This window comes from Carettochelys insculpta, chromosome 1 (assembly GCF_033958435.1).
Source record: "Carettochelys insculpta isolate YL-2023 chromosome 1, ASM3395843v1, whole genome shotgun sequence".
Taxonomy (NCBI): Eukaryota; Metazoa; Chordata; order Testudines; family Carettochelyidae; genus Carettochelys; species Carettochelys insculpta.
The window spans coordinates 191467293-191482877 of NC_134137.1; the positions used below are offsets into that span (position 1 = coordinate 191467293).

General features: G+C 42.1%; 1 protein-coding gene across 2 annotated transcripts in view; it reads left to right on the forward strand.

Moving 5' to 3' along the window:
- Positions 1-2818: 2818 nt before the first annotated feature.
- The window catches only part of C1H21orf91 (chromosome 1 C21orf91 homolog), a 29856-nt gene continuing 17089 nt past the window's right edge, over positions 2819-15585 (forward strand). The window contains exons 1-2 of one of the 2 annotated variants that reach the window (XM_074983465.1): positions 2819-2908; positions 4080-4210. In XM_074983465.1, coding sequence (XP_074839566.1) covers positions 4087-4210 — 124 coding nt within the window. In that variant the 5' untranslated portion in view covers positions 2819-2908; positions 4080-4086. Of the gene's footprint in view, positions 2909-3609; positions 3728-4079; positions 4211-15585 lie in introns of those variants that run through there. The other variant, XM_074983466.1, reaches the window with a different exon arrangement.

Consider the following 15585-nt stretch of genomic DNA (forward strand, 5'->3'; position numbering starts at 1 on the left):
GGACGGTGCTACAGCATGGCACTCCCAGCACTGTTAGCTACTCCCCTCGTGGAGGTGGTTTAACTAGATCAGTAGTTTTCAACTGGTATGCTGCGGCACACCGGTGTGCTGCAAGAAATGTCTAAGCATGCCATGGGAATTTCATCAATTTCTTCTTCCCCCTGGCACTTTGTAGAGCCAAGGGATAGGTGGGGGAACTGATGAAATTTCACGGCATGCTTAGATGACCCTGTGCCAGCTGGGAGCTCAAGCAGCAAGGCTGTCTGAGTCTCAGCTGGGATGGGGTCCTCAATTTCCCTCCTGCAGCCACTTTGCAAAGCCTCTGCAAGGGGAAATTGACCAACCCTGAACTAGCTGGGACTCAGGCAGCCTTGATGGTCAATCCCCCCGCTGGCATGGGGTCATCAATTCCCCTCACCCTCCGCCAAGAGCTGGTGGAAAGGAAAACTGACCAACCCTGGACTGACTGGGGGGTCATGAAGCAAGGCTGCCTGATTCCAAGCAGCCTTGTTGTTTGAGCCTCCAGCTGGTGCTGGGTGGTCAATTCCCTGCCCGCTCTGCAAAGATGGGTGGGAGGGGAAATTGCAAACCTCTCTAGTAAGACTGTAACCTAAGTAAGTAAACACAAGTAAAGGTGACATTTATGAGCAATCGATTCAGCTGGAAAAAGTGGGTGCGCCGTGGAATTGTTTGTCTCACTGAAGTGTGTCATGTTACTGAAAAGGTTGGGAACCATTGACCTAGACAACTGGGAGACCTTACTTAATTGGGAGCTCTTGCTGTGATCACACTGCCACATTAAAACGCTGACACTGCAGGACTTTAATCTTTGCAATATAGACAAAGCATTAGCTTTGTGAGGTGCTGTAGGATCAAATTTTGCCCTCAGAAAGCTTCATTCCACAAGTATCAGGGCACACAGGTCCTGATCAATCAAAGTTAAAGCATTTAAAAACATATGTAGCTTTAAGTGACCATACCATTGACTTCAGTGGAGCCAATGGAAAAATGTATGCATAAAGTACACAGGTACCACGACTGAACTCCATTTATTTTTCTTCTCACTGTTCTACAAATTGTCCCCTGCCTCATTTCCTATATACAACTGTTGTATTTATTACACAGCTTAATCCCTAGTTCCTTCTGGGGTATATTAACTCATCTAGATATTTGTCCATTTTTACAACAGACTACATGAAAGCAATAATGAGGTCACTACAAACTAAAATTTCATACAATGACTTGCTGCTCTATATACTATACATTGTAATGTAAGTACAATATCTATATTCTAATTGTTTTATAATTATATGGTAATATGAGAAAGTAAGCGATTGACCAGTAACACTGTGCTATCACACTTTGGTATTTTCAGGTTTGATTTTGTAAGCAAATAGATTTTAGGCGAGACGAAACTTTGGGGTATGCAATACAAATCAGACTCCTGAAAAGCACACAGTAATCTGGAAAAGTTGAGAGCCTCTGGCCCAATCAGTGCAGTCCCAAATGTGATGTCAGTTACACTGGTGTATCATGGGAATAAGACCAGTGATTTCCACAAGCCAAATGCAGACTTAGACTACGACGATTATGTATGGAGTCAGTCACCACTTGAGACATAAATTGTACGGATTCTGTCCCATTTGAGTCATCATTCAACCCGATCACTGAGCATGCTGCTGCTTCCCCTGGGAATAAGAAGTAATTCCGTCCTGCAGAGCAGGGGCTGCCTGCACTCGTTTAATCTGGCCCTTGCGGTGACCAGTCTGGTGGTGCAACAGGACTAAGGAAAGCCACTCCTTGAAGCACTGGCACTTCCTTTCAGCCTGCGGAAGGGGAGAGCTCTGTGTGCTGCCCTCACTGGCAGGTGCTGTCGTTGTAGCTCCCCTTGGCTGAGAACAGGAAACACGGTGAATGAGATGCACAGAGTGTGCCTGCAAGTGAAAGCAGCATGCACAGCCACCTCTCACCCTAGCAGCACCCCCTCCTCCCCCCAGCAGCCGCAGCTGGACATGAGGATGCTCTGAACAGTGCAGGGCCCAGGAAGTGGGAGATATACCTATCCATACCTATCTCATAGAGCTGGAGGGGGCCTTGAGAAGTCATCCAGTCTAATCCCCTGCACTCACAGCAGGACCTATCACCAACCCTACTAGAGAGGTAGCAGTGTTAGTCTGTAAAACAAGAAGCCTTGTGGCACCTTATAGACTATTTTGGAGCATAAGCTTGTGTGGGCAAAGACCCACTTTGTCAGATGCATCCTGGACAGATTTTGTTTTTTATCTATTTGCCCCAGATCCACACACGGCCCCCTCAGGGGCTGAGCTCACAACGCTGGGTTTAGAAGACCAGTGCTACAATTACCCCTCCTCTATGAGAACTGCAGTGCCACCCCAGGCACCAGCCGCGGTAAGCGTCACTCCGCCTGAGCCGGCACCCGGCACCCTGCACCCCCGCACTCCCCCGCGCACCATAAGTGGGCGGTCTGGCAGCACTGGTGGGCGGAGTTAAAGTTACCCTGGGCCGGAGGAGCGCTCTCCGTCCCGTTCCTCCCCCCCCCCCCTCCACCGTAGTGGTGCAGTCTACAGCCAGACGGTTTGATCACCCCTCCCCGTGGTTTCTCCCCGCGTGTGGGAAGCAGCGTCACAATGCGCTGAGCGAGTCCAACCGCGGCAGAGGAGGAGGGTAATTCCACATTGGACCTTCGGGGCGGGGGCGGGACTGCCAGAGCTCGTTGTCAGCCCGCTTACCTCAAACCTCGTACCTCCCCCCTTTCGCTGTAGCATGATGGTCTCGTCCGGAAGCGCGCGGGAGGGGCCTGGGGGAGCCCGCCTGGCCGCCGCCGCTAACAATAGGGAAGCGGGGCTGGGGAGCCGCCGGCCCGAGGGACGCGGGTAGCGACGCCACGGTGAGGGGCGCGAGGCGGCGCGGGAGGGCGGTGCCGGCGGCGCTGAAGAGCTGGGCTGGGTCGGGCCATGCGGGAGCTGTTGTGCCTGGTCCGGCTGACCGCGTTGGGGGGCGGCGGCGGCTGCCGCTGCCGCTCCCGCTCGGTGACTGTCCAGACCAGCCGCGAGTTCCCCGGCGCGGCGCCGCTTGGGGAGAGTCCCCGCAAAGTTTCCAGGCGCGGATGTCCGGGAGGCGGCGCGGGAGAGTCGCTGCTCGGCCCGCTCGGCTGCTGCCCGGTCCGGCCCTGCTCGGTGCGCGCGCGCGGGGGCCGAGCGCGTAGCGGGGCCCGGTTTGCAGCGGTCCTTGGTTTCTGAGCGGCAAAGTTTCCTAATGCCGCCGGCATGTGCCGTGGGGTGAGCGGCGCCGCTGGACGCCGCGTTAATCCTGCCGGGTGCCCTGCGGCCCCTTAACGACAGACCCATTTATTTGGACAAAAAGCAGTCAAGTAGCACTTTAAAGACTAGCAAAATGGTTTATTAGGTGAGCTGTCGTGGGACAGACCCACTTCTTCTGTCCCACGACAGCTCACCTAATAAACCATTTTGCTAGTCTTTAAAGTGCTACTTGACAGCTTTTTGTTTTGATAGTGTGTAGGCTAGCACGGCTCCCTCTCTGTTACCATTTATTTGGGTCTGAGCTTTCGGGGGCAAAGCCCGCTTCGTCAGTCGCGGCTGCCCGGGTGGGCTTTTATCCACGGAAGCTTGTGCCAAAGCTTTAAGGCACCTCAGGCGTTCGCACTGGCTTTTGTGGCTACAGACTAACATCGCTACCCCTCTGATAGGTGAGTCCTGCCGGGGGTTTTTTTACGTTGATCCAATTGTGTGAACTCCCAAGATACGAAAAGGGAGAGGTCTCTCATTGCTGCAGTTGTTTAGAACTCTGAATTACATAAAAATGCTGCATAAACGAGCCTTTGCTTTTCTTAGTGCAGCGGGGTGTGCAGAACTCAAACTACTTTCGGGAACAATGAATTCACCTATTGTCTGCTTTTGCAGGAAAGGTGGATATATATTAACTTAATGTTGTGTTTTGTTGTTGTTTCAAGAAATGCAGGGCACATTTCCTCTTCACTTTAACAGAAAGGACGGTATATAGTTTTAAAAATAACATTGTCGTCTTTGCCTTTCTCCTAGGGGCACTATGAATGAAGAGCAGTTTGTTAACATTGACTTGAATGATGATAATGTTTGCAGTGTGTGTAAACTGGGAACTGACAAAGAAACACTTTCATTTTGTCATGTCTGTTTTGAGCTTAACATTGAAGGTAAGAAATCAACACTTCTTGGCTCAACAGTATGCTTCTAAATGTTCCCACATGCCTTGCTTTGAATTAAAGAGAGAGTGTCTGAAAGAATATTTTAAAAAGGGGAGTGATGGTGGATTGAAGCTAGTGAAACACCCTTGGTGCATAAATAGTTCTTATAAAAATGTGCTGATGTGATGCATAATTTTAGTACTATTTCTAGGTAACTGTGATAATTGACTATAGACATTCTTTCCTCAAGCTTCAAATCCTTGAATACTTCAGTAGTTCCTTCTTCCTGGGTAGATGACTTCCATTATTAGCCTTTGTCTTTCATATTTCACTTAGGATGGGGGGGCGGCTATAGCTTTAAAAACAACCCATCTTTGTTTGGCTTTTTGATAAACACAACAAGAGAAATTGTGTAATAGATTTTTATTTTAAAAGGCATTTCTTGTGATTAGATACTGTTTATTGCTACAAGTATATAACAGTTATTGCTTAAGGAGATTGTCTACTTTGTTTGTTTATTTTGAGAAAATATATTTGTACTGTGTTAATCCCTGAGTTTTTCAGTCAGATAGGTGGCCACCTATGCTAGACATGATTTTTAATTTTGATTCTTGCCTGTCAGTTTAGCAGTGATTAGGATGAATGAAGGCTTTCCACCACTTGGTATCTTGTACTGGCTTCATGTCTCTGTTCTTCTTTTAAGCCTTTCTGTTCTTTGTTGTTCATTGTATCTCCCCAGCACATCTTTGGTCTTCAGAAAGTCTGTCCAGTCCCCTGAGAGTTTACAATCTGATGATAATGTTAAAACATCTGTGCAGTGCTAAGTACCAGTTTTCACAGGAATAATCCAGAATAAGTACTGGGAGCAGGAATAATATCTGCCGCTACAAGGGTCCACCCATATGCATCTTTTTGTGGTACTAAACATCCATTCTTTAAAGTGTCACTATTGTTTTCTTACTCCTTTTTGTATGAACTAAATTGCACCCCAAAAGGGAATGTGGCAGATTAGAATTCTTCCACTTTGATGTAGCACAAATTCCAGATTCAGACAACAGAAGTAATCCAGTCTTATTACGTAATGGACGGATAGAGCTACCCATCCCAGATGTACTTGTTTAGCAGGAGTGACACCACTCTTTCCCACCCACCCACCCCCTCCCACTGAGCTGTGCCCACATTTGGTGCTTTAGCATTTATGAATACCAGTATTCAGTACTGGCAAAGTGCTCTTGGTGTGGACGCAGCTGTACTAGCAAAGGTGCACTTAGTACCTGTATAATGACTGACATCTTCCAAGAGTGAAACATGTTATGACTGGAAAAGTGAGGCTTTTCTGGTAAACCTGTTTCTACAGTGTGGGGTTCTGCTGGCACAGTGGTGTTGGGGATCACAGTGCTCCTCACTGATGACCAATACGCCTATGCCAGTAGAAGTCTAATGTGCATCTGGCCTATATCAACCATGAGTAATTGAAAAGGAACAAGTTCTGTAGTGTACAGTGTATGAAATTGGTGTGGTCTTCCTGGTGTTCAAAATATACTTGAACTTCATTAATCTGGCAACCCTGGGAAATAAGGTGTCCCAAGTTAAAGAACTTGCTGGGCCAGGGAGGGTGCTGCAGGGTCTGAGTGTGAGGGGGATGGGGTGCTTACCTAGCACCCTTCTCCTGGGGGTCACACTAGCTCTGCACTCCTTGAAAAGCCGCCAGGAAAGAACATAGCTGCCCTACCACCCCCTCAGCTGGGGAGGGGGTGGGGGCAGCAGCAACACACACAGCTGTTTCCTCCTCCATCTGCCAGGGTCTGGACCATGAGCATTCTTGGATTAGGGACACCTGGGCCGTGTCTACATGAGCCCCAAACTTCAAAATGGCCATGCAAATGGCCATTTCGAAGTTTACTAATGAAGTGCTGAAAAACATATTCAGCGCCTCATTACCATGCGGGTGGCCGCGGCACTTTGAAATTGACATACCTCGCTGCCGCGCGTCTTGTCCAATGGGGCTCCTTTTCGAAAAGACCCTGCCTACTTCGAAGTCCCCTTATTCCTATGAGCAGATGGGAATAAGGGGACTTCGAAGTAGGCGGGGTCCTTTCAAAAAGGAGCCCCGTTGGGATGAGCCGCACGGCGGCGAGGTGTCAATTTTGAAGTGCTGTGGCCACCCGCATGCTAATGAAGTGCTGAATATGTGTTTCAGCGCTTCATTAGTAAACTTTGAAATGGTCATTTCGAAGTTTGGGGCTAGTGTAGACACGGCCCTGGAGTACAGAGGCTGTAGTGTGTGGCAGCATCTTCTCCTTTTAGCATTTATCCTGATAACAGGAAAGAATTAACTGATGGCATTTTAACAAGAAGGAGGGGTAGTGGGTCACGGGTCACAAACATCACAGCTTGTATACGCTGAAGAATCCCATATTCTGACTAGGATACTCCTGATCTTGTTTTTAGGGACTCCCTGCATCTCTCCAGTCTCTTACCCCCACCAGAAGTTCTGTGTTCTCCTTTCTTCCCACTGTGACAGGTGGTTTGTTCCTATTTCCTCTTCCCCAGATAGCAAGGGTTCTGTGTAGTAAATGCTCATTTTCTTCCTTTCTCCACGTGAGGAGCTCTTTCTGCTCTCCTGTACCTGATTTCCCATTCTCCACTCATGAAGGACTGTGCACGCACTTCCATACAGCCATTCGCCTTCCTTCCACTTTCCATCTGGGTGATAGTTTAACACATTGATGTTACAAATAACTTATTAGGACACTGAGCAAGATGGGGTATTGTTATGTTGGAAGACATTGTCTTCCATCAGCTAGGGTTTTGGAATTCTTTTTTTTTAAAATCTGCAGACAGTTGCTGAGGTGTTTGAAGGTTTTTTTTTAAGATCTGGCAGTAGCTTCGTGGGTCCTGCAGTTTACCCTAAATCAGTCTGGTTCTAGTCTGCATAGAACATTACCTGAAATTAGTCAGATGCTGCTTCACAAATTTCTGTATTGCAAAGAAATCCTGCTGAATTTTTGGCCAAGCTTCCAAAGGCCGAGAGGGTTTTCGGGGAGGATCAGGAAGCAAAATTGTAGTTGAAACAAAGATCTCCAGTGTCTTTGCTGTTCCTCAAGCTTCATTAAAAAGCAAAAGAGTGAAGCTGGTGTCAGTGCTTGCTGTTTGTAATTACATATATATGCACTTTGTTTCCAGTTTTAACTGAAGTTGTAATGTGTATATGCTACTAAAGAGTGGTGGTTGTACTCTTGTTTCATTGAAGGCAGAAAATGGTTAGTCTGTCACTTGCACATTCTGACTTTCTAATTCATTTTTGTAATAATTAAAATAATCTTTAACTTTGTCACTCATTCAGTAAAAAGGTTTAAGATGTGTAGTCAAGCATTTGTGTTTTGTTATTTCAGTAGTACTGCACCATCTGCCTTCCCTTTTTGCATAGAAAGGGTTTCCTACTGTAGCTTCATCTTTGATGGTGAAATGGGACAGTTATTTTGAATTAAGGGGATCCATTAAGTGTACTTTAAAATTTGATTTTACGTAGTTTTTGAGTAACTGATTTTCAGATTTCTATTCCCGTTACATTTTAATGCTAACACTTTAGCATTAAAAACACCTAATCCTATGGTACCAAAAGCCACAAAATACTATGTTTTTATTTGCAGTTAAATGTTTTTGTTAGTGAAGTGGCTCTCCATGACTTCTGAACATAAATGGCTTTGAGATTCAGACTCTTGCATCTTGCTGGCAAAAGCCTTGATATAAAAATAGTTCTGCCTTTTTATTGTGAGATTACTGTATGTATTTGGGTTTCCATGCTTTGTTTTGAGCAGGTGAGCCTGAGTTTGACACAGTAGAGCATAAATACAGCTTTATAAAAATGCTCAGATTTAATAATTATAACAGAATTCAAAATCACTAAAAATAAATGCATAGCGTTGGCAGTATTAAAATTGTGGCACAAAAGTCTTTTGTTATATAGCCTTTATTTTTAATATTTGTTTTTTGGCAAGCTTAAAGAAAATAGCTGCTTTAAGCTGTTTTTAAAGTAAATGTGCTGTGTTTAGAGTCATATACTTATAATACAGAAATATTTCTTTAATTGATGCCTTTATTACCATAGAATCTGAGGACTTAATAACTACTGTCTTTTTGCTTTCCGTATATACCTATGAATTTGGGAAGTGCTCTGCCTGTTTACAGATAGAAAACTGAGACATGAAGTAGAAAGTTTCTGTTGCTGAGCCAGGAAATGAATGCTGATAATCCTGAGGCACAGCCCAGTACCTCTTTAATTTTGATGTATTAAGTGACTTCCATTACCATGTCTTAGAGCAGTGGTGGGCTCCAGCCTGCCAAGCATTTCTCTCCAGCCTGCCTGATTAGCAGAAAGTGCCACACTTAAAGCCCGCTGCATGTGTTCACCTGTTCTTCCCGCCAACTTGTTCTTTCTGCAGCTGAGCTGTCCTAGGATTCTCCTGCTAGTTGTGCAGCGGGGGTGGAAGTGAGAAGGAAGGGCTGAAGTCAGGGTGTTTCCCTGCCCCTGTAGCCCCATCTGTGCAGAGCAGGGATTGGGGAAAGGGAAACATACAGAAGGTGCTGCTCCAGTCTAAAGCGTTGATGGTAAGTGACTCAGGAGTGCCAGGAAAGAAGATAACAGAGCAGGACAGATTTCCCATAGAGAGAGTGGCTGGCTTCTCTCAGAAACCCAGCAGCAGCCAGCACACACATTCTGTGTCACTGTCGCGCCCAGTCCGTGCAACACACGTACACTGTAGCACACGCTCAGTCTTTGTCAGTGTTTCTCATACGCAGTTTCTCTTTCATATGCTCTTACTCTCTCTCTCTAGCCCCCAGCTCTACCCTTTCCAGGAGCCCATAGGCAGCCTGCGACCAGCACCAAAATTCATGGAGTGGCCCTGTTGAGAATTATTGCCCAGTCCTGTCTGAAAACAATGACTTACAAAACACTTTACTATTTGGCATGGAGAGACAAATAGAAGTGGTCTTTGGTTCCTCAAGACTTAAGAAGCGGAACGCATTCGGTAACCCACAAACTTTTGTAAAAACAAAATACGTCAGGAATTTTTTTTACTAAGCTTACATTCATATCATTCTGTCATCCATCAAGTGCACAAGAAATCACTTGTTTGTAATTGCTGATTTTTTTGCACTGAATTATCATAAATTGAGATGCGGTACATCAAATGGCATGACTCAAATTTCCAGCTGCTCTTTCTTTATTTCGGCTGGATGACATAGAACACTGAAGTTTTGTAAACGCCTAGTTTATTAGGTTTTTTTTTTTTTCCTGTGTGTGAATGCTAGCAGTCTGGCATTTGAAGTAAGCAACCACTTTTATAGTTCTTTAGAAACCAAATAGCTTTCAAAGCTATCAGTTTTAACTATTGTGTGTGTTTGATTTAACTTAAGATACGAAAGTATCTTTAGCTAAGCATTTTACATGTATTGAAACATCTAAAAATACAACTGGCTTTTTTGTTTTCAGGTAGAATAATTTGTTCATATGTAATCAGGCTTAGTATCTTCTCAAGGTAATAAACGTTTCTAGTGTCCACCAATACTGGGTTAGCTTCACTGCAACCCTCTTGGGAAATGTTTTTGTTTTCCTTTTTTCCACAGAGGACCCAAGCTTTCTCTCTTGACTTGCTCTCCTTTAAGATCAGAAATGTTTTCTTACCTGGGAAGTATTGGACAGCGTGTTCCTAAAACTGTGTGTCAATTCCAGACATCTTAAGCAAAAACTAAACATCTTTGGCATGAGATTTGAAACAATGTGAAAACCAGAGTACAGATTAGTAACGGAAAGAGAGCTGTGCTTTTAGTGAAGAGGAATTTTCACAGCAGTTTGGAAAGAGAGGCTGCTGGACTCTCTTATATTCAAATTACACATTAACACATGGTTTGAACTGTGGTGGCAATTTTCTAGCTCGTTATAGGGGCTTTTTTTACATACTTTGCTTTATCTAATTGACACCCCCTCCCCCCACTTCTGCCCCTCTGCTCTCTGACTCGCTCACCTTGATAATATTTTTCTGATTTGTCAACCTTGATTACTATTTTTAGTTCTGTGTCTTAAATATTGAGTCTGTACTGGTATGGCTTTGATCTGAAGAAGTGGGTTTGTCCCAAGAAAGCTCATCACCTGATATTTTGTTAGTCTTTAAAGTGCTACAGGACTGCTCTTTTGTTTTGAGAGTAAAGATTGTAGAACTTCTGACATGTAGAAGAAATGTTGCAGAAAGTACAGTTAGGTAATCTGACTTTTTAGTTACTGTAAGCTGTGATCTTTCCATTGAATGATTATAGATGATGGTTATGCTCATGCAGACCACCTCTAATTTCAGTGAGATTGCAAACAACTGTAGAAGTCCATTTTGTATGGGTAATTATTGCATCCTTTGGGCCAGTTACATAGAATTAAAAAATTTGGTGTTTTGTCTAGCTCTTAGTTTGCGAACATTCCCGTCTGTCATATCTTATTAGGTTGTTTCCTGGATCGGTGTTACAGTTTGTGTGTTTCAATTTCTGTTTCTCTGAGGTTGTTTTTAGGAGTTAAATGTTCCTTATCGTGTTTGGACATTCAGCTCAGGTGGCAGGATGTAACCACAAGGCTATCTGAATTAAAATTTTAAATGTTTCCTCTACAATGTTTTGTGACTGAGCAGACAAATTACATTCTTCCACGTCCAATCCCTGCTCTATTGCTGTTCTTGTTCATATTGACTGGCACTTTGCTCATTTTAAAAAATTCTTTGGATCAGTAGGAATTTAGCCTTTGAGTGAAATATAAATTCATGCTTTGTCTAAACAATATTGGTGTATATTTGTATTCATTTAATTGTCAAAGAACCAAGTCAGACTCTGACCATTGACTAGGTGCTATATAAATGCATACGAACACAAGGGGAGTTTTGCCATGACTTCAGTGGAACCAGGATTTCATCGATGGTTACTGTTTGTGCAGTCTGATTCAGTTTCTAGTTCTTCTATGTGAATGTGCACTGTAAGAGAATCTTTGTACTGTATTGGAAACTTCTGGGGTGAGGTGGAAGGAGGTGTGTTTTAGCTATGTATAAGGCATTTTTAATTAAACCTTTTTGCAAACTCTGAATTTTGTGTTTGACATTTAGTCAAATTAGAAGTTAACTTTGGTGTGTGGGGCTGAGCTCTTGTGGTTTTTTTTTTTTTTTTTTTTTTTTTCTTCTTCTTCTTTTTGAAGGCATACAGGAGAGGACTTTCAATACCCAGGGAACAGAAATGACCTTAGTTTTTGTAGACATTGTTCAACATGCCTAGTAAGTTACAGTTCAAAAAGTTAAGTGCTTTTTCACAACTATATTAAACATTAGAAGATTTGTGGATTGGAGTGAGCTTAAATGCATTTCCTGTTTCTAATTCAAAAGGGGTAGATAGTTTAGCTAGCTTTCCTCCCCTACCCCCACAACCAACAAAAATTCCTTGGGGAAGTTTGTAGAACTGAAGTACACCATGTGATTTCCTGGCTTATTTAAGCTGTTTTCCATATTACACATTAATTAGTTTAGATCTCGAATTTTGCTGGAAACCTTGCATAATCTGAGTTGCTCCCATCCAGACACGCATCTTCTATAAACTAGTTTGGAGCCTCTACTTTACAGGTCAAACCTCTCTAGTCTGGCACCCTCGGGATCTGAACAGTGCTGAATCAGAGAATTTGCTGAACCAGCATTGTGTAGCAACATTACCAACATTTCACTGCTTACTGGGCTCTTAGAAGGTATTTAAGTGTAAAGTATAGCTAAAGAACAGCACAGAACAGAGAGCCAGGACTGGTGGCTGTAAGCAAACTTTATTGGACCATGGAAAACCTGGCCGCACCTATGATAAATGCTATTGAGCTCTACTGTGCTTCTTTGGTACATGCTTGTGGGAGCCTTCTAATATGAGAAGTTTAAGATGTGTGCATGTGTTTATTAAGAGCTCAAGCTTGCGAGTAAAGGATTCTTCAGTGTTTTTTCTCTGAGTTGGATGCCTTTTTTTTTTTTTTTGTTGTGTTTTTAAAAAAAAAAATTAAGACTCATTGGTTCTGGTGTAACTCAGAAAGCTTTTACTTCTTGCGAGCCAGGTAGTCCATTGTCTGTTCATATCATTTGAAATATTTTGGTGGAAGGGAAAATAACTGCTCCAAGTAGGGTTGCCAATCACAGTTAATTCACACAATTAAAAAAAAATCAACTGTTTTTAAACAATAGAGTACTGGTTGAAATTTATTATACTTTGGGGTTTTTTACATTTTCAAATATTTATTTTATTACAACAATAGAAAGTATACAGTTCTCCCTCCATAGTTTGAGTAGTTTGCATTGTAAAAATGATTGTAAGGGTGTGTTTTCAGTTCACCTCAGACAAGTGTTTATTGTGAAAACGTAACTTAACAAAAGTAGATTTTTTTAAAAAAAATTACTTAGTTGCACTGAAAAAACATAACATTGTAAAACTGAGCTACAAGTCCACTCATTCCTACTTCTTGTTGAGCCAAACACTGAGACCAGTAAATTTGTTTACATTTATGGGAGATAATACTGTCTGCTTATTTTACAATGTAAACTGAAAGTGAGAACAGGCATTCGCACTGCACTTTTATAGCCAGCATTAAAAGGTATTTACGTGTCAGGTATACTAAACATTTGAATGCCCCTTCATACTATATTTGTAAATTCACCTTTTCTGATAGAGATCGACTTCCTACAGTTACTGTAGTGCACTGTAAAAACATAAGAAATATAACTGCAAGAATTTGTAATAAAAATACTAAATGTTTTATGTCTTTTGTAATTGAAATAATACACTGAGGCTATGTAGCCATATCTCAAAATAACTTAAGCAGTTTGCATGATGCAAATTGCATAAGTTATTTCGAGGGAACTTATTTCAAGCTTAGTGCAACCTACATGGCACCGGAGCTTGAAATAAGTGCCTATTTCAATCTTCTCACTACCCCTCATCATTTTAGTAGGAATGAAATACTGTTCTAGTGTTTGGCTGCTGAGTTCCTATTTCAGGATACAGATCTATCCTGAAATAGAAACCATAGCCTTAATTTAGAAAACCTCCAAAAATACTTTAATAAATGGTATTCTGTTTAACAGCACAGTAAATTATGATTAATATTTAATTGCTTGATAGTCCAAGTTCCAAGACACACTAGTTTAAAATCCTGTTAATGTATACTTTTGAATGTGTGACAAGTCTATTAAACATCTGAAACCTCTTACAATAAAAGCTATATGAAGTTACATGATAAAATATAAAATCTGACAGTTTCAGACTGAAATTCGTTACTTAACCACAGAATGTTGTCTTCCTTGTACGTACAGTTCATAAAATTTTTTTAGGCATACAACTTTACCACCAGCCCAGGAATACAAGAGAATGAGTGAGTAATGGCTGGCTTTCAGGCATATACATTTAGGCTTCTTTAAGCTATTTCATAGACGTGGAAAATACACATAGGGCTTTTTTGTCGTGTGTGGGGAGTAAATAACCCCCATACCTCTTAGGAAGTTAGAGGTAGCAAACTTTCAGGGCTCTGAGGCCTCAGTTAAGAAAATCATTTCACATGCCATGGAGGAATTATACCTCTCACTTAAATAAAATGTCAGGGAAAGGTAGTAGCCAAAAGAAGATGGCAATCAGCACATAATACACTGCAAAAAACAGATAACCATAGTGTTTTATAGAAGGCTGGTTAAACAGGCATGAAAAGCAAGATACTAATGCTTGAAACTTTCGTATTTACACCTCATGTATAACATTATTTAATGAATGAATAAAAACTTTTCAGAGATGGTTGTATATGTTTGCTGAGGTTATAAATAGCAAACTGAAAATACTGAAGGTATAGATTTTACAAGCAATCCAGAAGAAATGTGCCATTCGTTGGTGCTAGTAAATTCTGATATGCTTTTTAAGTGCTTCATGCTGATAAACTTAATTTGGGTCATACCATCAGTAACTTTTCAGGATATGAATACAAACAACTAGCCTTATATAGACCACCCTCAACTAGGTATGTGTAAAGGCAAATAGTTATATAGCCTCAGAATTTTGCAAAGTTACAATGTGTCATCAGTTTGACATGTTTTCTTCACAAAAGTTGTGAATAATTAGTATTAATCTGTGAAATCACAGATCTCTTTCCTCCCTTGGACTCTCATTGAGATAGAAAAATCTTGTAGAGTAATCCATGACTCTATTTCTGTACATCAAATTTGCTACAGTGCTGCTGGCCAGAGCAATAAGTTTATAGTATGTCAGCCAATTTTGATTACCATTACTCTGTGGGGGACAAAAACTTAAACAGAATACAAATTTGACTTACAGCTGTGTGTTCTGGCTCTAATGCTAGCAGCTCGGATGAAGTAGGACGGGTAGTAAAATACACTACTGATGCTGCTTAATTTTCGTATTTTCGTGAAACTAAAGATAATAGTGTCAAGGAGTGAAGACCTACAGATTCTTAACTGTTCTCTTAGAATTGTAAATGTTGTGCTTCATGTTGTTTCACATGTGTTAGTGGGACTCCTTTAAGGACAACCTCTAGTTGCCACAATTCCAACTGTGACCTTTGAATTGCTGATCTTGTACTATGTGGCTGGAGCAGCGGTATTCTGGGAAAGTGATATAGAATGCAAGTTATACACCAGAGTTAGAAACTGACCAGTCAACCACATACCTGGTTTAGAACTATAGGTATGCAGTCAGATGGTTGTAGCAAAGATAGGAAAAAAGGCAGTGGGAGTACAGTACAGTTGCATGTGTAAACTATTAAAAGAAAAGGGAAAGTATTAAGCTAAACAGTTTTTCATTTAAATAGAGAAGGTAAAAAAAAATACCCTTTTTCTTCAGTTTCAAAGTGGTATGTCAGTATTAAGTTGTAAACTTTTGAGAGAATAACCATAATGTTCTGTAAGAATTAGGAAAAAATTCAGAGTTAGGAACAACCTCCATTCCCAGGGTGCTTGAATTTCTGAGGTTCTGCTGCGCAAAGGTGGTTGACTGAAAGAGCCGTTAAACTGGCACACACACAACTGCTCCATAGTGTTAGCTCCCCGGATTTTCATTATCAAGGAGAGATCTGAGAACATAGTGGGTTTTTTTTTTTAGTTGCACTCATTCTCTTCCTGCCCCTTCTTACTCAAGACAAAAATGAGGGTCAGGATAATGTATAGCTTCTAATAGTGGGTAATGCTAGAATTGTGTACATTTTGGAGGAGGATTTAGGGTTAATATTATGAAAGCCATGGCGGCAGAGCGAGGACTAGATCTCCCAGGGAAGGTGGAAGCAGACCATCTAAATGACTGAAACTTCTCAGCAGCTATGGGACAGAAAA